Raw genomic sequence first — 22,989 nt, forward strand, 5'->3', positions numbered from 1 at the left:
CAAAAAAAAAAAAAAAAAACAGTGATTTCGAAAAAATACGGATTTTTATTTCAAAAATTTGAGGAACACTTGAATAAATTTAAGATGAGCTCAAAATTTCGCTTCGTTTATTAACAAGTTATAAACATTTGAGTATTTTTGGAAAAAAACGGTTTTCTGTGAACGTTTGAGTATTTTATAAAAAAAAACTCAAGTGAAATGAAAATACAACAAAATTCCGCATCGATCGAAATCCATATTGAAGATTTTTAAATTTGAGTATTTTCAAGAATATTTTTAAATAGGGGAACAGCATCTAATTTCAGCGTGCCTCTAATGGCAGGTCAGAACTTTGACATTCAATTAAAGCTAATTAAAAGCGTTTTCAACTGAAATCGAGTGATAAATAGCTCAATAAGAAGTGAGCAAGCAAGTTTCTATCAAAAGTTTTGCAAAACAATATTTCCAAATCAAACTCGATCAAAAACTCACCATGGAATGTTGTGAGATGCGAGCATTTAATAATTTGCTTGCAGTTTTGCCGCTGATGCGCTATAGGCTAAGTGAAATTATCTCTTGCGTAGCTTTTCGGTAGACTTTAGAGCGTGTGTAAGTGTGTTGTGGCTTTAATTCATAACTTGCAGAACTAGTGTACTTTTATTATCTATAATTTGTTACGTTCAGTAAACTTTAGTGTTTTTTTTACATCTTACATAGTTTTATTTTTTTTCATCAAAATATCACACAAATTTAAATCCTTTTTTTATTTCAATGCGGGCCTTTTATACCCTATAATTTCTTAAACTCGATAAATCGTAATTGGTTGCTTAAGCTTACTAATATTATCTCCCTCTTCAAAATTTATCGACAGAAAAAAAAACTTACAACATATATGTTCAAAATTTAGTGCAACTATGCTACAATTGTGTTCCTTTCCACATTCCCTTTCGTTCCAAACTTTCTTCTAAAACAGCAATTTTTGCTAACTAACTTTCTGTGTGCATCGTAATCACTTTCGCTTCACCTTACCCCCGCGCAAGCTGGTCGTCTTCACCTTCTCCTCATCTCACTATAGAGTATCACGGAATTATTAAATAAATATAAGCCTGCGTGCTTTCTTTTGCGCGGATTCGTATCGCCCCTCGCCGCACTCTTCCAAAACAATAACCAATAACTAAAACTACGAGCGAACAATCTGGGAACAAAATAATAAAATATAATTGTTTAAGTCGATAAGAACAACAGGACTCGGTCGCGGTACCTTTTACTGCTTGTCCTCCTTGACGGTCATCTTGTCCATCATGCTGGCAAGCTGCTTCGTGGACGACCCGGTGGACGATACCGTGTTGGTGGTCGCCGTTAGCGGCGCCGAGCTAACCACCTTCGAGGCGACCGTGTTAGTTGCGGTGTTTGACGAGGGCGTTGGTGCGGCCGATGTCACGACCTGCTGTTGGGTCGAAGTCGTCGACGACGACGATGCGCTTGCAGTGGCGGTAACCGGACCAGCGGTTGACGAGGGTGGCGTGGCCGTTGTGATGGTGGAGTTTTGATTGGATCGCCAGATGCCGGGGACTTGGCGCGGGGTCTTTAGTGGGGTGTTGCAGCAGAGGGGGGAGAGGACGCACTTGCTTTCGGCACTTCGTGGATGCAGCCGGTCCGGGGAGAGGGCACGTCGCAGAAGGGGTGAGCTGGGTTCGGCGGTTTTTGCCCGCGGGAAGCCTTTCTTCGTGGGTGGCGTTGGTGAGCCGCCGAGCGTTACGATACCCGGCATGACTGGGGGAGTTACGCTCGACGCGTTTGGGAGCACGCCCGGGCTGTACGATTGTGTCGTGTTGGAGGAGCCTAACGGGTGGACCACGGGGAAGGCCAGCGGGCTGGAGGAACGGGTTGGCGATGCCGGCAACGGGGATGGACTAGGCGTTCTGGCGAGTGGCGACAGCGGCATGTGATCGGCGGATTTCCTCCGGTTGGGACGACCCGTGGCGGAAGCCGTGTGCAGTGCCTTGCTGGTGGCTCCACAGGGTGACGAGTGCAGCTTGTGTTTCAGCACGTGCAGCGTCGAAGGTCGCTGGTAGAGAGGCGCTCCGTCGTTGTAGGTCAGCGTCCCGGTGGGCGTGCTCGGGGCCGAAGTGCTGGGTGAAGACGACGGCGAAGGCTGGTACGTAGCGGCGTTGATCGTGTTCAGCGGTGAAAGGCTGAGCCGGTTGACGGGTGATGCCGTCAGCGATGACGAAGGCACCGGTTGGATGGCCGCAGGCAGCACACTTCCAGAAGCTACGGCAACAACTGCTGCTGATGGACCACCTCCAACGCCTCCAGCCAGGTTGGGTTGACTGCCCTGGAAGCGGGTGAACGACTGGAAGCTTCTGCTCGGTGGAACCGACGTCGGCGACTGAATCCCGGCCACCATCTGCTGCATCTCGGCACTCGCACGTTTGCTACTAATCCGCCTAAACAGCGACGTTTTCCGCTTCTTCTCGTTGTCCTTTTTCTGCTTCCGTCGGCTGTGCGTGCTCTTCTTGGCGAATTTACTCTGCCACGGTTCGCGCTTCCTCCCTCCACTCTGAATGCTGGTATGTTCCAGCGGAGTCGCCCGCAAACTGACCAACTCAGCTCCACTCAGCAACAGTTGCAGCACCTGCGTGTGGTACAACCCTTGCACGGCTTCCCCGTTTACGTGGGTGATCAAATCGGCCGGTCTCAGGCCAGCCTCGAACGCCGGACTGCCTTCGTCCACGGCCATCACCAGGTGATGCATCGTGTAGAAATCCGTATCGCCGTAGTACACCCGGATCGTGTGCACCGTAAAACCGAACCCGCGCGGTCCCCTCCGGATGATCAGCGGTGGCTTAAGATTAGTGACTAGAGGGCTGAGCTCCCTGCACGGGGAAGTATCACGTGAGCTGGCCGTGCTCGAGCAGTTGCCGGCGGAATGCATCGTGGAGGTGATGCCGGTACTGCAGCCAGACGACGACGACAGATTCGAGGCGGTCGTGGTGACGTTGTGCAGCCCAACACATCCTGCTCCTCCGATCGTCGTGATTGCCGTCGACGAGTCGTCCGACGAGGTCATCAGCGAAAGACCCAGCGCTGACGCACTCTTGACGATGTGACGCGAGTTGTTCAGGTTGTTCAGCGAGCTGGACGGCGAAGAAGAGGTCACCACCTGGGACGGCGTTGACGAGGACGTCTCGTGGCCACTCTGGTCGTCCTCGATGGAAATGGAGAACTTGGGCAGCAGGCCCCGGCTGTGGACGATCTTGCGCTTACGCTGGATCTGCGGCGAAACGTCGTCACTGTCCGTTTGGGAGGATTCCGGGGTGGAGAGTTGTTTCAGCGAGGAGAGTGGGTAGAAATCGCTGAAGCGTTTGTTGGTCTCGGGTGTCTCCGGGGTTGTTGGCACCGGTTGGTGGATGTGCGGACGCAGGTTCAGATGGCTAATGAAATCTTCACGATCGGGTGTGGCCAGTTCTGGCAGGTATTCCAGATCTGGCGTCGATGGCATCTTGTATTTGGAAGGATTGATGTTGAACTTGCGCAGCTCTGGTGTGATGATCAGCTTGCCGATGTCACCCGACTTTTGCTGACTGCTGCTGGTGACGTCGAAGCTATCCTCGAACAGCGACGGCAGCTGTTGCTTCTCCTTGGTCAACGCCAAGGGGAGGTTCGTGCCCGGGAGGGGCGATGCGAGTGGTGGTTCTGGCTGGGCCATGATCGCGGGTGATCCTCCACCAGCTGCATTGATGTTTTGCTGCTTGCGATACTGAGGGGAGTACGAGTTGAACGAACCAAACAGCGGAGAATCTTCCATGTCATCCGTATCGTCACCGCAGATGTCGTGGTTGTACCGGTCAACGCGCGTGTCAAAGTAGCTCGTGTCCTCCTCGTTGTCCAACTGCGGGACAAATTCCGCCTTTTGCCGCAGCAAATTGTTCCAGTCAAGCCCGAAGAAGTAGCAGTGATCCTTAACCTCGTGCGCACCTCCCGTACCGAGACGATCCCTGGGATTCTGTTGCAGCAGTACCGTGATCAAATCTTTCGCCTCGTCCTGGATCGGCCAGTCGTCGTTATCCGGCCACTCGATGTCGTCGTTCACCGTGTGGGCAAACAGTTCCTCGGGAGTTTCGCCAAAGAACGGCACGCAGCCAATCATAAATTCGTACAAAATGATTCCCATGGACCACCAGTCTACCGGTTTCCCATATCCCTGTCTCAAGATCACCTCCGGAGCGATGTACTCCGGCGTGCCGAATACCTGCTTGTCCGAAAATTGCCGCGTCTCGCTGTCCAGATAACCCTCGTACAAATTCGTAGCCAGTGACATCAACCCCATCTTGGACAGCCCAAAATCGGTCAGCTTGATATGCCCGAGTGCCGTAATCAGCAGATTGTCCGGCTTCAAATCCCGGTGCACAATTCCGTAGCTGTGAAGGTACTCCACCGCGAGCACCGTCTCGGCAAAGTAGAACCGCGCCATGTCCGACGGAAGTGGACCGATACTCTTCAGCAACGTGGCACAATCTCCCCCCTCGACGTACTCCATCACCAGGCAGAGATGCTTCTTGGTTTCAAACGAACAGTACATGCTCACCACGAAGGGATTGTCCGCAAAGCTCAGAATGTCCCGCTCGGCAAAGACCTGCTCAACCTGATTGCGCAGCATGAGGCTGTTCTTGTTGATCTTCTTCATCGCGAATCGCTGCCTCGTTTGCTTGTGCTTCACGAGGTAGACCGCTCCGTACGCCCCGTTCGAGATCAGCTTGAGTATGTCGTAGTCCTTCTCACTGGGTATGGCACTGTTGGTGCGCGCTTTGAAGTTTTTGGAAACGCCACCGGGTGCACCTGCACTGGTAATCGAAGAGTTGTTGTTGACGTTCTGGCCGCTCGACTGGTTGTTGTTGATCGTGTTGAGCGAGCTGTTCAGCGAGCCGGCGTTCTTCGGTGTGCTGCACGTGATCGATCCGCTTCGGTTCAGCGGGGTGCCCTTCCCGCTGAGAATGGATGCGTTCGGCGAGGTCGAGTTGTTATTATCCGATGAATCACAGTTGGTGTTGATGGACGAATTTAGGGATGCGGATTCGATTATTTCTTCCTGCAGTTCGGCGATCGGATCCCGGTTGAGACCGAGCTTCGTGATGATGTACTGCGGGATGTCCGCTTTGATGCCTTGGGTGATCTTGGCTTGGCCTTCGGCCACCTCCAACAGTCGGTAGAATTCTTCCGGGTCGAACTCGAGGCACTCTAGAAGGCGCGCAGGACGGGAGATGATGAGCAGGAGTTTCTTGATCACTCCGGTGATTTCTGGGGCGGCTTCCGGGGACTTTTCCTTCGTTTCCATCAGCAGCCGTTCGAGGTTTTCGTTCATCTCGTAAAAGTAGCGCGAAGTGATGAGTTTGGCGTGGGACTTGTGCAGGCAATCGCGGGCCATCTCGAGCACTTGGTGGTGGACGAAGCGTACGATCGGTTGCGAGATGCGGGCGCTGTCGTTTATGATGTTCTTGTTCTCGTTGATAAAGTGGGAGAGGCGCTCCTCCATCTGTTGCGTTGCTTTGGGGAAGCGTTCCTTGTAGAAGGTGTTCATGAGGGAAATCTCGTTGTCGGTTATTGGAGAGTGCGAGGGACTGCTGAGACTGCGTGATCGTGGCCGATGGATTGGCGATCGGCAGCCGCAAACGTTGTTCAGTTCGTCTTTGCAGCTTCCGGTTCCGGATTTGACCGAGTGTGGGCTGTTACAGTGGGTTGCATGCGATTGAAGACTGAGCGGTTGCGGCGAGTGTTGATAGTGCGGGGCAAGCGGAGACACCGGCGGATTGTGCTGCAACGAGTGATGGTGGAGCTGCTGCTGCTGTAGATGGTGCTGATGATGATGGTGATGAAATACGTGGTGGTGATGGGGGTTGCGACCTTCCATGCCGGGATTGCTGTCGTTGCTGGAAAAATGCAGCGAGAGCATGTGCAGATCATCGTTCGTTGGAACCGGCGGGAATTGGTGCAGCTTCTCCTGGCTCGAGCACTGGGACGAGATGTTGGAGCTGCCCGGGGTGGTCACGTAGCCCGAACTTGGCAGCGACGCCACCGACCATCGCCGGCTGTCGCTGTTCTTGTTGGTGATCCGTTTGATCGGCATGAACGGAAAGTGGATGATGCTCGGCGAGTTGATCCGAGGGCTGTCTATCGGACTAGCGGGAATGGGCGAATGAGATCGGGGTGAAATGTTGGCCACAAAGCTGAGCCGATGCCGGGCGACGGCACCGCTACGTGCGGACGACGATGACGTCGAACGGCGTTGGCCGAAGCCACCTTCCTTCGAGGTGATCGACAGCGTTGGGGCCGAATTTCCGAGGGTTGAGTTTCGAACACGAACCAGGTTGGAGATGTCGCTGCCACTGCCCGAGTATCGCAGCGAGTGCGAGTGCTGGGGCTTGTAGGACGACTTCCGGTAGGAGGCGGACTTTTGCAGGTTGGTTCCGGACGAGGGCCGCAGAACTACGGCGGCCGGAGGAGCCGTGGTTGCCGTTGGTGAGGCAGCGGCCGTCGTGATGACGGGCGTCGCCAGCTGGCTGATCGGGTGGGATGGTAACTGCGTGGAACTGCTCGGAACGGACGCCTGTGGCGATGGTCCCGGTACGGACGATGACTTGAGCAAGGCTGGCTTGGGAGGCTCTTCCGCTTTGACGGCACTCTGCTGGTGCATCTTTTTCAGACTGCCCCGCGAGGGACTTCCGTGCGGTTTGTTGACCTCCGATTCGAGAGCCGTCTGCTTGGGGCTGCTGCTGTGTGGTGGCTTCGAAGCCGAAACCACTGCAGGACTAGAGATTGGTTTCGAGGAGGGCTGTGGTGGCGCAACGACTTCCTTCTTCACTGCCGTCGGCTTTGCCGACGATTCCTTTACCGGGGAGGTCTTCCCTTTGGGCTCCTCTTTCACCCGCGTTGGACTGACGGTAGTCTTCTTGTCCAGTTCTGGATCGTCAAAGTTCAACGCGCGAACCGTTGACGACGATCGGCATCGTTCCTTGTTGGTGGACAGCTGCTCGACGGGCTTCGCGGTCACTTTGGCACCGACGGTCGTGCTGGCCATCGTGGTTGCTGTTGTCGTCGTCGAAGCCGGTGAGCTGCTGGAAGCAGCAATCGTTGCTTTAGAAGGCGCCGACGCCGTCGTCGTCGTCCTTTGACTGCTCATGCTGGCAGGGATTTTGTTCGTTCGATTGGGTGGTAGATGCGCGAGGACTCTCGCGATTTAGATGTTATCAAAGTATCTGAAGCGAGTTTGAGGCGATATTACTCACTGGGTTCCAAGGAGTCCGATGGCAACGGATGGTCATGCTTGTTGCCATCAGAACTTTACGGAATAAGCAGGAACAACGGGGTTTGTTAGCAGGATCATGCAGTTTTGTTTATATTCCACAACTCGACATTTTTAAGTCGAAGTCAATAAACGCTTCAGTTTCGTCAAGGTATAATATATTTGGGCTTCCTGAACACAATATAATTGACAGATTTAAATTTTATTGAGATCCCTGCTAATAAATAAAATTGTAAGTGTTGGATATAAATGCTATGGAATCGCCTTAAGCAACCATGCGCAACCACGTTTATTTATAGGGAGTTCAGGGAGCTCAAAACTATGATACCTTGACAAAACTGATCGTTTACTAACTTCAACTTAAACAGTGTGTTAGAAACTACACTTTGTTAGACTTTATTCAACAGACTTAACTCAAGTCGTTAGCCAGGAAACTGAAAAGCGGACACTAACCTGTAGTACGATAACATCGTCGTCGCGTTGCGTTGAACCGGTTTCTGCTGCTACTCTGTTGTCTCTGACCTGCGACAGTTCTAATGCACCAGCAGCAGGCTCACACGAAGCTGGTGGTGGCTGCGGAGGTGACTTAGACCTTCCTCGTTGACGTCGTCATCTCTGTAATGCACAGAAAGGTAGAAAGAGAGAACACAGACTGTTAGTAACTTCCTTATCACATCGCCCAGAGGGTTGGGCAGGTCGATAACTTATGCGCGCGCGGAGGTGTAACAACGAGTGCGAATTGGAAGATTCGTTTAATTGCTCCACGTTAAGTCTGTGTTTATTTAAGAAATTTTTCAACCAGAAACACACGGCACGCGGAACGGAGTGAGATAATCGTTTCAAAACCCACCAAGCACAATCGATCTCGTTCTGTTTACGTTCGAGGAAACGCTGTTCCATTCTTGTGGCCACTTTCTGCAACAATAAACATTACTCACGAGGCGAGCATTTCCCATTTGGCCAGCACCAGCCAACCGAAACGCATCTCATTTTGGTCTTCTTCGTTTGCTGGGGCCATGCCTCTCAGTCCAAAGAGTCAGAGCCGGACTCTACACGGTCATCCAAATGTCGTTGTCGACGACGACTTATGAGTCATGAGGGGACACCAACCGGCCAAAGAAGCCAGTGACTGGATTAGCGATGCGTGTCTTGAGGCAAGTCCGTAACTACAACGACGACCAACACACAGTGTCTGACTAAGTGCCTGTGGGGCTCACGACAACCGACAATGGCCGGGTCGTGTGGTTGAAGGTGATGAGTTCATAGAAAATCCACATGCGTAACCATGTTGAACTGAACACATTACCTCGAAGGGGGCGCTTGCAAGTTTTAGCTTGATTTTTTGGAAAGTGACCGACCTGTCGATGTAATTATTGTGATGCGGTTGAGTGTAGGGAAATTACTCATCGCAGCAAAGAATTGGAGAATCGATGAGAACACGTCCCACCACTAGGTTGGACAGGTCGAGAGAGCCTGGTCAGTAGGTCAACAGCAGCCTCCGCAAAAGAAGAGGAAAAAAACGGGTTGAAATTGCAGCAGCAGAGTCTGGAGGTTTGAGCGCGCTGTGGACATTGCCAAATATAGGAATTGCTTGGGCTGAGAGTAGCGCACAGCGGGGTCAGGTTTAGGAAGTATTTCTACAATAGGATATAGTTGGGGCGTAATTGAGGTAGGTTGATCCAGTACAAATAAGGATACATTCAATATGGTTTATCTGCGCACTGAAGTTCATGTGACGTGATTAGACCAAGAGTAAAAAATTATTCAATACTGACTAAAATGACATCTACAAATATGAAAATTCCTGCAAAATTAATCGATTTAACAATAACCTTGATGAAACACCGAACTCATATCGCCTGATTAAGCTCGATTAGCACGCATTCATCTATTGCCGTGAATATCAGAAGTCCTCGGTAAAATGTCAATTCGGATTACAGGATGACCATTCCCGAAATTTTTAATTTCCCGAAAATCGAGAGTTGAATTTTTCAATTTCCCGGAAATTCACGGAAATTCGGTAATTTGAGGTTCATTTTGCTAAATCACTGATTTGTTGTCAATAATTCGGAATATAATACAGTTATTACATTTATTTAAAATTCATTCAACTACATTTAGTCATAGTTGTTCAATAAAAAAATATTTTAGTAATCAAGTTGACATTTTAATCACAATGTGGTATTCTTTATAATTGTGGCAAAAGCATTACGAATCAGCAAATGGAAGTTAATTTCTGAAGCCTGTTTGGACTCAAAAGAATATTGTGTTATTTTTTTATGATTCATAATTCGCATTGAACTATTTTTCATGAATCTGTCGGCCTAGCGTGCTTTAACGCAATGTATTGTAAAAAATGGATGGAATATTAAAACATTTTCTGAGCAATACAACATGTTCCAAATTAAACACGTAATATCTCAAGAATTATTAAAATAACCCAGAGGTTTTAAGTGAATTTAATTTAAAAAATTCTCTGCAATTGGGTGTAATTGTAAGTTTTCAAGACAGTACTCATCCAGAGCGTTTAAAGTACTTTCTAAAACTTCAAACGCCAAATTTTCATATTTGGCAACGCTGTACGTAAATTTTGATTCTATGTCAAAAATTCTCCAAATTTGCTAACACAGAAGTTGACTTTTTCTTAAGTTTTCTCTAAGAAAAATGCATTTTAAATAATAAGTTTTTTTTAAAGAGGGGGGTGCCACGAAGGTGGGGTAATGTAACTAAACTTGGGATACTTTGTTTTTAAGGCAAAAACAACTACCATTCCAAATATGAACAGATTTAGTGAAGGTCGATGTCAGACGTGTGTTCACTTTGGAAGGAATGAATGACCCATATTAATTTTTTTCCCGAGCAGACGGAAATAACTTGGGAATAACAATTTTTGTTATTTGAAAATACTAGGCCAATGGTTTATGGTATTTATAACAAGATTTGTTATTCGTCGCTATGATTTTTTTTTGTTATTGGATTGTTATTGTAATAACAGATTTATAACATTTTGAGTTTTTCTTCGAACAAATCTTTTTTATTATTTTTTTGTTATTTTTACAACTAATCCGATCATCTCAATAACAATTGGAGGTATTCTTCCATAAAAAAATGTTATTCCCAAGTTGTTTTGGCTCTCAACCAATATCAGACCAATAACAAATTTTGTGGTGATAACATAAACTGTTATTAAACTCTCATTCAAAAATGGATTTTTCAAGAAGAATCCATAACATTTTCTGTTATTTTAACAGTATTTGTTATTGAAAAGGCATGAATTTTGTTATTACCGTCTGCCCAGGTTGATATAAAAAAGATCTGATTTTTTTTTAATTATTTTTTTGTCATTAAAAAAACCCTTATTTTTTAAAATGAGCAACCAAAACAAAGACTAAATCTCCTAAACAATTTGAAAAAAAATAAAAAAATATTTTGAAAATTTAACTTTCAGCGATAAAATTTTAAAATGAAATAAAATAGATTTTTGAAGTGTTGTTTTTTTAATAGTCTCAATCAATACATATTTTTTCAAATATTCCAAATCGATCTGAAAGTTCCTTCATATGGTGTTTTTTTAAAATATATTTATTCATATGGTGTTTTTTTAAAATATATTTATTTACCCTTTTGTAGAATAGCCCAAAAAAGGAAAGAGATTCGTATGGATAAACTGAAGATGTACCGAAGAATAAACTTTATTTTGAAAATTATTTTTTTTTGTTCTTTTTTAATTTGATGAAATTTTTCTAATGTCCTATAGAAGTAATTTTGATTCATTGGGTTTTTTATTCGAGTTTTCATACAAATATTGATTTGCGCAAAATAACCATTTTTGAAATTTATATCATTTTTGGATATGTTTCCGAAGTCAAGAAATTTATTTTGAGGTATGACACAAATTGGTAAAAATTTATTTTCACATGTTGCAAATTTCTCAAAAGAGATGACTTTTGAAAATCGTGAAAAAAATTCGATCAAAATATGTGGATTTTAATTATAGATGTTGAATGAAATTTATGTAAAGTACTTTGCAATGCAAATTTGATCTGGCATCTAAAAATAAATTCAAAATATTTACTTCGACTTTTTTCCCATATTTTCGGAAAACTCTGATATTTTCCAAAAAATTGGCAACACTGTCAAAAAAAAATCTAACCAGCTTCGTCCATAGCTCAAAAGATGGCATTTTTTGACATCTAAAACATATTATTATTTTTTTAAATGGTTACTTTGCACAATCCAATGTTTTGTGTGACAAGTCGAATAAAAAAATTGGTATTTTTTTAAGAGTGTAAGACCGCTGCAAATATTTTTCAAAGTTTATGTCAAGTTTGGGCCGGAAAATCAGTAGGCAAAAAAATATTTTCAAGAAAACTTAAACTTAAAGAAATACTTTGATGAATAATAATATAAATCTAGCGTTAATAATCATTTTCAGTATGTTTGGGCTCGTTTGAACATATTTGATTTTTTTTGGGAAATTCCAAGGTACAAATCTGCAAAAAAGTTTTTTTTTCTGCAAAAAAAAAATCCGTTGTACTTGTTTTTTTTTAAATGTTAATTTAAAATCAACTAGACAGATGTTAAAAAGCATTTTAGAATATTTTTTTCATTAAAATTTTGAAACATTGGCTGGTAAATATTTTGTTTAATGTTTTCATCAAGCGACGATTTCTTAGCGATTTTTATATTTATTCATAAAAACTGATAACATTAGCTTCAAAGTCGCAAAAAAATGTAACATAATCTAGGATAAAACAAAAATTACTACATATTCATTTTGACATAAAAAGTAGGGAATATTAGTTTTAACAAATTCAAACTAGACAATACAAAAATATATTTTTTCAAAACATTAGAAAAGTCATATGGAACAAGTAAAATCATTTAACCTAAGATTACTTTTAAATTCAAAGGTTATTCTTTCTAATGCTTTAGAAAGATTCAAAATGGTAAAAAGAATTGATTTATTTCGGAGATCGCATCTCGTCTCTAGGAATTAGGATAAATGTAATGCATTGTAGCAGGAAAATATTACAATTAATATATTGCTTATCTTTAATCTTACATGGCAACAGTACATTGTTAAAGCAAATCAAAGAACTGGAATTAGCAGACAAACTGGCCCCACCCATCAGCGACTACGTGCGTGGTTCAACTTTCAGGTCATTTGACGATATTATCGAACAACAACCTGTCCGTCCTCTTTAACGATAACAACAACAGCAACGCACAAGCTAATCAAGGTGATAACCAGTATCGAGTACACAACACACACCTGACATCACAACATCACGATGGTGACGCTTGACTTTCAAGTGTGTTTTATGTAAAGTGACAGAAAGTTTTTTTCGCACAGCAACAAAGAAACTAGTTCAACAACGATTTAAGTCTATTTTTTTTCTGATTTTAAAAATAGAACCATTCACAAGACAATGCGATGGCGCGGGGAATGTGGGGGTGACAAAGAAGAGAATAGTCCTTTGCGAAACTTACGATTTCTTAAGGCATTTCGCAGATTGTTGAACCGCGCCCAAGAAGCGGGAAAGCCAGCTCTGAGTAAAAAGATTCAATCGGAAATTCTGATGAGACAACAGACAGAGTTAATCACTCAACTTAGTCACGATTGATCTAACCTTTAGCTGGATTGATGTTGTTACAAAACGATTGAGTTTGATGCCGTGAGTCGTGTGGCATTCACCAGATGTAATTAGCGGATTTCCAGTTGGGAATGATTCATGTATACTGTACAGAGTATTTGGTCGAATTCCACGAAAATATTTCATTTCAACCGTGTTTACTTGAGCTCGATCACTGCGGAAGGAAGTGGTGAACCGTCCCGAGTTCACGTGTCTGGCCGTGAAATCTCCAAATATTTCGAGATGAATTCTTGGCCCCGACAGCTGGCTTTTGGACGGTGTTCAAGTTTTTCGCGCGTCAAGTCCGGATGCGTTGACCCCGTCCACACGTTACTGCACTAATCTGCAGTTACTAAGTGACCGAAGGAAGCCGCAGTAGAACACGGCCACGGAGTTACGTACACACCTCGGGACAGGATTATGCATCGCAACGCGCCTAAAATGGCAAAGTGCGACGACGACGACGACGTTGGGAAGTCAGTGGAGCAAAAAAGGCCGCTGCTGCATACTTGCCTATAAATAAAATTACATATTCATCGGCAGGCAGGCAGTCGGGCAAGTCAGTGGCCAGGCCCCGTCGCCCCACCGGAGAGTAGCCTTGTCAAAGTCGACGCCGCCGCGGAGAGGAAGTCGCGACTTACGCGATCTTGTTTTTGTTTTAGTTTCAGCGTCTTTTTTTTAATGCGCACACTGACCCATCATAGACTGAACGGATGCTGCGAATAGACTAAAATATGTGCTAGACCTCACGGGCGGAGATTGGCGGAACTTCAAGCGGATAGGTTCGTTAAAATCAACAATGATCGTGTGGACTGAACCAAAAGGGAGAACTCGGAACAGGGGCAAAAAACCACTGACCACACTCACACTCGGTCGTTGCTGGTCAATGGAGCTGAAATGACAATCTCAGATTGAATTACCTTCACCGTGTAGAGTAGATTTGTTTCAAACAGGTGTCCCACGGGTAGTGTGTTAAAGGCAGTTTGTTGAAACGTTTATCTCTTTTAATGTTATTGCCTGAAGGGATTTGCGTTGTTTGCGATTGTGATAGGTTGGACCTTCAGAACTTTGAGGCAACATTGAACGCCAATGCTGGCGCAGGAATTTGAAATAAGGTCACGCAATTCTTACATTCTTGATAGTTTGGTCAATACAAATGGGTAATTCTCCAGCACGATTTCAAGATTTTTGATTTTTTTTATTTTTTTATTTTGGTGTTAGGAAGAGTCATTTTGCATTAACAGTTTTTTTTTAATTTTGCGGGCCGGTCATGAGCAATTCTCCACCAATAATGCATTTTAATTGTATTTTTTTTAGTTTGGCTCAAACTTTGTAGGTGCCTTGCAGCGATGGAATAATCATCATCAAAAGAAAATCATTGGACGTCCATAAAGGGGAAAAAATCCGAAGGGAGAATGGCTCATCTCTCTCGCGCACGAAAGATCGGTAAAAAGAATCTAAAAAAATCATCAGCTCGATTATTCGGCGAAACATCTTATTCACTACTACTCTTGCAAGTATAACGTCACACGTTGAGAAACGACCTGTCACATTTTGTAGATGGGCAATATGTGTAAACAAAGTGAAATAAATATTTTTAATTGGTGCTGACAAGGAAATTCACAAAAAATCATCAGCAGATTGATTTTCTTGAAGAATTTCGGGAGTAATTTTCTTTTGCGTGATTTGCCTCCTCTCTCTTTCGTGGGTGAAGAAAGTTCGCTAGCGAAATTGATTTTTTTTGCGATTATTCCATCCTGCCTTTCCTATGACCAAACAAGCCATTTTGTGACATTGGTTTACCCATACAAGGCAAGGCTCCATACAGTTTTGGCAGCTGTCCATACAAAAAAGGTACGAAAATATTTTTAAAAAAATCTGTATCTTTTGGAGGCATTTTCTGATCGATTTGATATCATCGGCAAAGTGCCAAGAATTGTTTATTAAATTTTTAAATTAACTTTTTTTTTATATGTTTCAGGGGACAAAAACCTGCATCTTTTGACTTATAGAGGAATACAAAAAAATGACCCCTCCGAAAAAAATTAAAAATTTAAAAGAAAAAAAAGACTAGGTTTTAAAAAGAGCAAAAAAATTAATATAACGCACTTTTTAAATGATAGTCATGATTTCCATTTTTTCAGGGTTCAAACCAAATTTTTTTTTTGCTTTTAGAATTGGACCATTAGGTGCTGAGGTATTGGCATTAGAAAATGGGGGCTGTTTGAGTAAGACTTAGAAAATCTAAATTTTCCAACAATATTTTTGTTTTCTTTTATTTTATCTTCTTTTATTTAAAACAATGACCACTCATGAAATGTTTTTAAGAAAAATATCGAAAAACTTATTTTTTGTTACTCAGTGAGGCTAAACCTTTCAAAACGACGCACTTTATGATAGCTTTTCGATTGCAAATTTGATTTTACATTGAAAATTAAAGTAAAAAACGTCATCAAGTATATTTAAAAACAAAAAGATTATGCTGGTACAAGTTGAAACCAAAAAAGTTTTTATTTTTGAATTTTGGCATCGTCAGACATGTATTTTTTTGGAATGATGATTTTCGGAAAAAATGAAAATATCGTAAAAAAAAACAAAAAAGAAAATAATAACAAATTTTATAAATCGTTTCCAGATGAACAATTCTCTGAGATTACGGCCATCTGATTTTTTTTAACTGGCTGAAACTTCGAAATTTTAAAATCTTGCCCAGAATAACTTTTTCAATGTCAAAAATAAGTGTTTTTGGCACTTAGAAAAGTTATTCTCGATTATAAAATTTCGAAATAATTTTTATCCAAGAGCCAAAAAAATCACAAAATCGAATAATTAATTGCCGAGTTATCAGAAAAACTAGTGCTGATTGGGCAACACTAAGAAAATCTATTTTTTCCTTTTTTTTCTTTGCAAGGCATATCAACATCTTTGTATATTACAGCGACCAAGAAAAAACAAATTATTTTTTTTGTTTCAAAAATGTTTTACTTGGAAACGGTGCACTTTATCAAAACTTAGAACTTTATGATTACAAATATGGTTTAATTGGTTTTTGAAAAAATAACACATTCATAATTTGGTCAACATTATTTGCCCATAACGATTTTTTTTAAAAAGATGGCATTTTGTCTTCTGAAATGTATAAAAAATAAAAATGTTTTTGTGGAAATCTATTTTAAGTAAAATAAATTTGATTTTAAAAATCTGCAAAAACAATTTCGGTGAACTATAACAACTATCTTATCCATACCTCCAACATTTTCGATCAAAAAATACAGATTTTTGAATCTTCTCTTATCATTTTTATGGACAACTGCCAAATTTGTATGGAAATTGATAAAGGACAAACTGATGATGCAAAATGACTTTTTTTAGGCATAAAGAAGGAACGCAAAATGCTTAAACTAGATTTAAAAAAAATAATAAAAGCGGGTGATCGAAATTTCCTAAAACTGCTTCAGTAGAAAAAAAGAAAATTGTGTCAATTTTTCTCAGCTTTTGGTTTTTTTAAATAGGATTTTTCCTTCATGAAGTATTTTTAAATTGCAAAAAAGTGAACATTTGTAGAAAACAATACCTTGAAATAGCTGAAGCTTGAAAAAAAAATTATCATTAAATGTCATTTTTGATTGCAAATTTCGCATCAAAAATATTTTTTTGAGTTGAAAGAAAATTTCAATTGAATTTATCCTTATTATATCTTTAAAGAACATAAATGGAGAAAACATTCTCAAAAATTCAAAAAATACACTGTACAATTATGCGCTTAGCTTCGCTAGAAGACTGTGATTTTAGCGTATTGCAGACTGAACTTCGCCATGTGATGTGGCAGCCATCTATCTCCATCAGTAAAAAGGAAAGGGATTTGGAAAACAGGAAGTATTGATGCTCCACTTTTTTTAATGGGATAAGGGAAAATCTTCACGGTATCTCCAAATAAGTTACGCACAGTACAACTATGCGTTTATGAACAGAAACGTAGAATGAAATCTTTTAAAGATAACGGAGACAACAAAACAAATAACAAACAAATACATAGCTTTTTTATAACAATACAGATCTGCACATAAGAGTAAGTACGGAAAATTAAAAAAAAAATAAATAAAATTTGTCCCAAGAATTTGTTCAAACCAAAGCATAAGATACCGATGTGTTTTGATTTCTTTAAATTTGACATGCTTACATCAATCCGCGTTACCAAAAAAAATCGTTTCCACCCTCACGCTTAAATTAACACGAGATATCACCGTGATCTATAAATCTACCCCCCAGTACCGGTACTCTCTTCCCCTTCACTTTCAAGCTCAATGATTATTTTTCACGGTGACGTTCACGGTCTCCCTCGCACTCACAAGCATCTTGTCGCATGTGCAAATGTCTCAAAAAATGAAAATTTTGTTTATTAGACCTTTTCAGAAACGAAACATCAGAAACAATTTTTCTGTTGAATTCTCAGAATTGTCAGCAAAACAAAAAAAAATCGGGATAGAACTTTGCAACGAATTAACCTCGCAACGTTAAAAAGCGACATGCCCCAAGATAGCATGCTCGCGACGAAGTGGTTTTATTTGCACGGCGATCCCCGATATTTATAAACCCATTTGATGAATATTTACCGCCTCCCCCTCTCGTGCGCCAAATAGTCTGTGCGGCCGTCTATCTTTATAATCACGATACGGCGGCGCGGCTAGCTGGCATTGACCGTAGGTAATTTGCGCGCGTGAAAAACATTCAGCAACTTATAAAAATCTGTGCTGTGCCACGACGAAGTTACACACCTTCCCGATCGTGAAGTCACACGATCTCGCACGGTGGGATTCTTGTGGTCAAAATTGAAATTTATTGAAACTGATTAATTTGATTTTGCTTGGTTTGAAAATTCTTAGGGTGGTTCACAAATTATAAATAGCCCCTATTTTTAACCACTTCAAGTGATCTCAAAGTGCGCAATAGATCACGGAATTGGGAGGAACGTCAACCACAGCTGCTCCTTCTCCGTCTGACGACAACAGCCAGCGATCGTTCGAGTGTCACACAGCGTACCGAGAGATCAAAACCATAACATACGATCGCCGCGGCTTGGTTTAACGACTGCGACGGGATCGCGACGAACGAAAACATAAACATCCCATAAAGGTTCTATTTTTGGAACGCGCGCGACACAAGTTCAGAATTTTTGATTTGCGCGGGAGGTGGTTTCGCGAAGGGGCTGCCGGATGACCCTTGAAAAGCAGGGAACGAGGTCGATCCTATAGTACAAACTAACACACACCTAATAGTACCAACACTTGGAGGTGGCAGTCACTAAACACTAAATCCCACCGAGTATTTACACGATGACGCGGCGTGAGATGTGTGGAGAGTGAAAGGAAACCGAGTGTGAGGGCAATTCGCAAAGGTTAGGCGGCACAAAGTCGCCAAGTGAAATACCTGGCACGTATGGGCGCGTGCCGATGTGTGTAACACACTTGTGCGTTTGCTTGTTTATTGGTTTATGTGAATATGGCCACTCTTTACCCCCCAGACAACCACAACGGTATGTGGGCTATCGAGCCGCGAAAAAAAAAATTTAGTGTTTGTTGTGCTTGGAAAGAAAAATTGGCGAACACTTTTGCTCTCCAGATGGTCACGGTTTGTTTATGATTGAGTTTTGAAAGTATCGTGAAATTTGCGAGAGATGATCTCAGAGTTGCACTAGAGAAAATAAGATGAATTGTTGTTTGTTTTAAAATTGCCCGTTTATAATAAACAATTTTATTTTTTAAACCATAAGTTTCAGAATATTGCTGAGGAAGTTTCTGTTAAATTCTGTCGTTTCAAACGAAATCGGAAGAAATGGTCTAAAAAATTCATGCCTTCCGTTGCATTAGGGCACATAATTTTTGTAGACCTTATGTAAACTGTCATTTCAGTGAAAGGGATACACACTTGTTTACAAAATGTATGTGCCCTTTTGAAATGTTAGGCTCCAATTATCCAATTTCTGGGAAAGGTTATTGCTAACGGTAAATTACTCTAGATTCTATAGTTCAAACCGCGATGAGATAAAAATTTAGCGGTCAATTTAGAAAAACACGTTAAAAAAACAGACAATAGTTATAAGTCATATTTCGAGATTATTTTTTTTAAGGTCATATAAACAATATTTACAATTTGATTTTTTGGGTGTTTTTGAAACAGCATTGAGTCAGGCGTATTCAAAAACATCCAAAATGTAAAAAATAGTAAATTTTGTTCACATGACCCACAAAATGGGTATCAAACGAAGCAAAATTGTGTATGCATTTTCACTTTATTATTTTTTTTTGTATATCACACAAATTTTCACAAAATATCGTTATTTTTTTAAAATACTTTTTTTTATAATTTGCAATATGGGTATCAAAAAGCTAAATTTTATATGAAGCATACCAAATTTTAATGAATGTTTGTAGTATGCAAAATTTCGCTTCGTTTGATACAAATATTGCATATTTGGAAAATTTGAGTGTTTTTGAAAAAAATAAGGTATTTTGTTAAAATTTTAGTATATTTCAGAAAAAACTTTAACCTTGTGAAAAAGCATATAACATTTTGCAAATTTTGCAAATTTTAGGATTTACGAACAAATACGATATTTTGTGAAAATTTTAGTGTTTTACAAAAAACTCCAATAAAGTGCATACAAAATGTCGTTTCATTTTATACCTATATAGCCAATTTGATTTTTTTTTTACTTTAAAAAAAATACCATTTTTTGTGAAAATTTTGGTATATTCCAGAAAAACTCTTGTAAAGTGAATTGTTGCTTCGTTTGATACCCATATTGCAAACATTGAAAATTTAAGTATTTCTAAAAAAAATACGGTATTTTGTGATTTTTTTAAAGTATTTATACTTTGAAACTTATTACTTTTTTCAAAAAATATAGTCTAAGTGAAAGCATTGAAAATTTAACATAATATGGTTGAATTAAGTCGATTTTAGAAAGATTTTTAAAATGAGTTATCGACGATAAGATTATCGCCGATAGAATTATCGAAATAAGGATAACGATAGCCATTATCATTATGGTTAGACGATAATATTATCGACGATTAACAACCTGATTCATGTTAAATATGATTTTTAACTCAGAGGAATGCATTATATATTCATTTCAACTGATAACACTTGAATTTAAATAAGATTTATGAAGTTTTATGTTTTTTTTTGCCCCACGATTTTTGAGTCGATTTTGAAGGAGACAAAAACTTTGAAAAATATTTGCAATTCGATGGTTTTGGCAGAATAAGTATAAAAATATAAAATGCAAAAAAATAAAAATTTATTTTTGCTTATTTTAAAGATTACTTTTTGTCACTAAAATTTTATAGAAAAAAACTATTTTTAAAACGAGAGCTGATTCGGCTACACTGAAAAAAATATTGTTTCCTGTTTATTTTTTTTTTGCACGAACATATCTCAGTAACCAAAGGCCGTTTTAACAAAGTTCAAAAAAGCAAATGTAGAGAATTTCCTCAGCGCTTCGAATTTGTTTTCCTAAGATTAACAAACATGGCACCATTTTGAAAATCGAAAAATTTCAAAAAAGTTGGGGGTATAATTTGAAAACTCCTTCAAAAGATACAGATTTTATGGACAGATGTCTATATTTTTTTTATGTAAAATGGAATGGACAAACTGATGATGCAAAATGTTTTTTTTGGGCTTACGGAAGGTATCCGAAAAGTTTCGACCAGGTTGTTGAGAAATACAAAAAAAATAGATCGGGAAAGACGTAATACTTCAGGAAGAAAGTATTTCCATAAATTCATAGATGTTTTGCATTTTTTTTTAACATAACTGTTTAAATGTATAAAGAAGAATTTTGTGATGCTTTTTGCATCATTAAATTCATTAAAACCTCCCACGGTCTCATACAGAGCTGCTTTATGTACATTTTTTTAAAGTTAGTTTAATTGAATGAAGTTTTTTTTCTGAGGCCATATATTCATTAAAACAAATCTAGTAAAACAATGTCAAAATCGTCCTCAGCTCTTACTAGAGCATGCCGAAAGAATCGTTTTTATACTTGGAAAACTAATGCAGTGTTTTCACATCTACAAAAAAATCAAACCTGTCAAAAACTAATAGAAACAAAATCAGTTGCTCAGGTGTTTTCCTACACCTGCTTTCATATTAAAATTATCACAACTCTCAACCAAACAAGCACCGGCGCCGGATATCTATCCAATTGACCAGTAATGGAAACATCCCTATCATACATCATAACCAAAGCAAAGACGAAAAAAGAGAGCCCATGGCATGGATCTTGCGTAATCTGGTTATGCTCGGCCAGGCCAGTGGCAGAGTCGGCTAGGCCATTCTTGCCTCACCCCGGCAAAAATAGAAACCTCCTCCCACCCTCAGGCAAGCGTAGAGAAGACGCTGCTCGCAATTCCAAAAACAAATGAAGAAAAATTGAACCTTACACCATCTATACCTCAACTCAACGCATCGCATCGATCGGTACCATACCGTTTCTTCGTGCAGGTCGATTTCTTCGCGCGGTATTTCTTGAGTTTGCGCTTGCTTACTTGCTTGGCACACACCTCAATATAATAAAACTCTCGATCGACGCCAATATCGCTTTCCTTCATCGGAACGTACAGACGGACCAACAGACAGACAGATCGATCGAGAGTGAGTTTTACAGCGCGCGAGGAGCTGAGGCCGGCTGAGCTAATCGGCTTCGGTTAAATTGATTCGCTCATTACGATTCAATTTGAACTCTGGCGGCGTACGCCGCGAAACGGCGAGCATTGCTACTGTGGGTATTGACTATAAGGCAGCTGAGCCGATGAGCCTCAAAAGCCAAAGAAGTGTAAATTACAAAGCTCTCCACAAATCGCGCGGCGGCGGCGGCGAGCGGACCACTTATAAATAATGAAAGTGTCAGTGCTGGTTGCCTGGTGTGTACAATACTCAATATTGAGGGTGCCAACCAGTTTGCTGAACTACTTGTGGTGTTTTTGCTGGCGATGAACTCGTTGGGCTCGAAGAAACTTGTTTGGTTTCTTTGAAAAAATGTATACATTTTAAAACAAAAATTTAAAGCTGATTTTTTTTTTAATTCAGGTTTTCCATGCCTTTTGAGTTTATCTGTTCTAAAGATTCAAATCATTTCATTTTCTACTGTTATGTAAAACATCATTGGAACTACTTGCTGTTACTCTAGCACAGAATTTTTGGATATGGGACATCTTTGGCCAAATTTGTTTAGGTACCGCATGCCATAACCCGTCTGAAAACAATATTTTTTGGCTTGAAATTAATCGAGAATATACGTGTGGATATTGCTTCAAAGAAACGTTTTATAAGAATATTGGTTAAAATTGGTTCAACAAACAAGATCTTTTGCTATCCTTTTGAAAATAAGGGTATAAAATTATGTGTATTTTTTAAATTTAGTTTGAACATGCTATTGTTAGTTTTTTTTTAAATCGCTTATCAATATCTTTTTAAAATATTCTGTTCTGATCTTAACGTTTAGTTTAAAAAAATGTTAGCTTAACCATCTAATTCAATTTTTTTTTTCAAAGATTTTTAATTTTCTCTTGTTCAAGAGGTCAACTTCTTTTCTCAATATAATTTTAGTATTATTATTGTTTAGTTTATCCTCCTTCTATCATTTTATTTTGTCTTTTTAGTTTTCTCATGTTTTTTTTCAATCTTTTGCTTGTTTTTTTTGGTGTCATTGGTTCACCCTTACAAGTCTCCATACAATTTTGGCAGCTGTCCATACAAAAATGGTACGCACATATTCAAACAGCTGTAACTTTTGAGTGAATTTTCTGATCAATTTGGTGTCTTGGGCAAAGTTGTAGGTATTGTTGAGGACTATTGAGAAAAAAATAGGTACACGGAAAAAAAGTTTGCAGATTTTTTAATCAACTTTTTTTCACAAAAACTCAATTTCCCAAAATACGTATTTTATTTATTTTCGAGATTTTTTTATATGTTTCAGGGGACAAAAACCCGCAACTTTTGAGCCTTAGAGAAACATGGTCAAAAAATCTACCGCCAAGTTATGAATTTTTGAAAAAATAGTGA

At 40.6% G+C, this 22,989-nt stretch overlaps 1 protein-coding gene across 5 annotated transcripts in view; it reads right to left on the minus strand.

Annotated features, from left to right (window-relative positions):
- Positions 1 to 597: 597 nt before the first annotated feature.
- The window catches only part of LOC120416711 (microtubule-associated serine/threonine-protein kinase 3), a 29,892-nt gene continuing 7,500 nt past the window's right edge, over positions 598 to 22,989 (minus strand). For 4 of the 5 annotated variants that reach the window (XM_039578531.2, XM_039578530.2, XM_039578528.2 and 1 more), the window contains 3 exons: positions 7,736 to 7,897; positions 1,241 to 7,235; positions 598 to 1,174 (listed from right to left, as the gene is read on the minus strand). In XM_039578531.2, the coding sequence (XP_039434465.1) occupies positions 1,244 to 7,159 (5,916 nt within the window). In that variant the 5' untranslated portion in view covers positions 7,160 to 7,235; positions 7,736 to 7,897 and the 3' untranslated portion in view covers positions 598 to 1,174; positions 1,241 to 1,243. Of the gene's footprint in view, positions 1,175 to 1,240; positions 7,319 to 7,735; positions 7,898 to 22,989 lie in introns of all 5 variants that reach the window. The other variant, XM_039578529.2, reaches the window with a different exon arrangement.

The sequence above is a fragment of the Culex pipiens genome, chromosome 2 (genome assembly GCF_016801865.2).
Source record: "Culex pipiens pallens isolate TS chromosome 2, TS_CPP_V2, whole genome shotgun sequence".
NCBI lineage: Eukaryota > Metazoa > Arthropoda > Insecta > Diptera > Culicidae > Culex > Culex pipiens.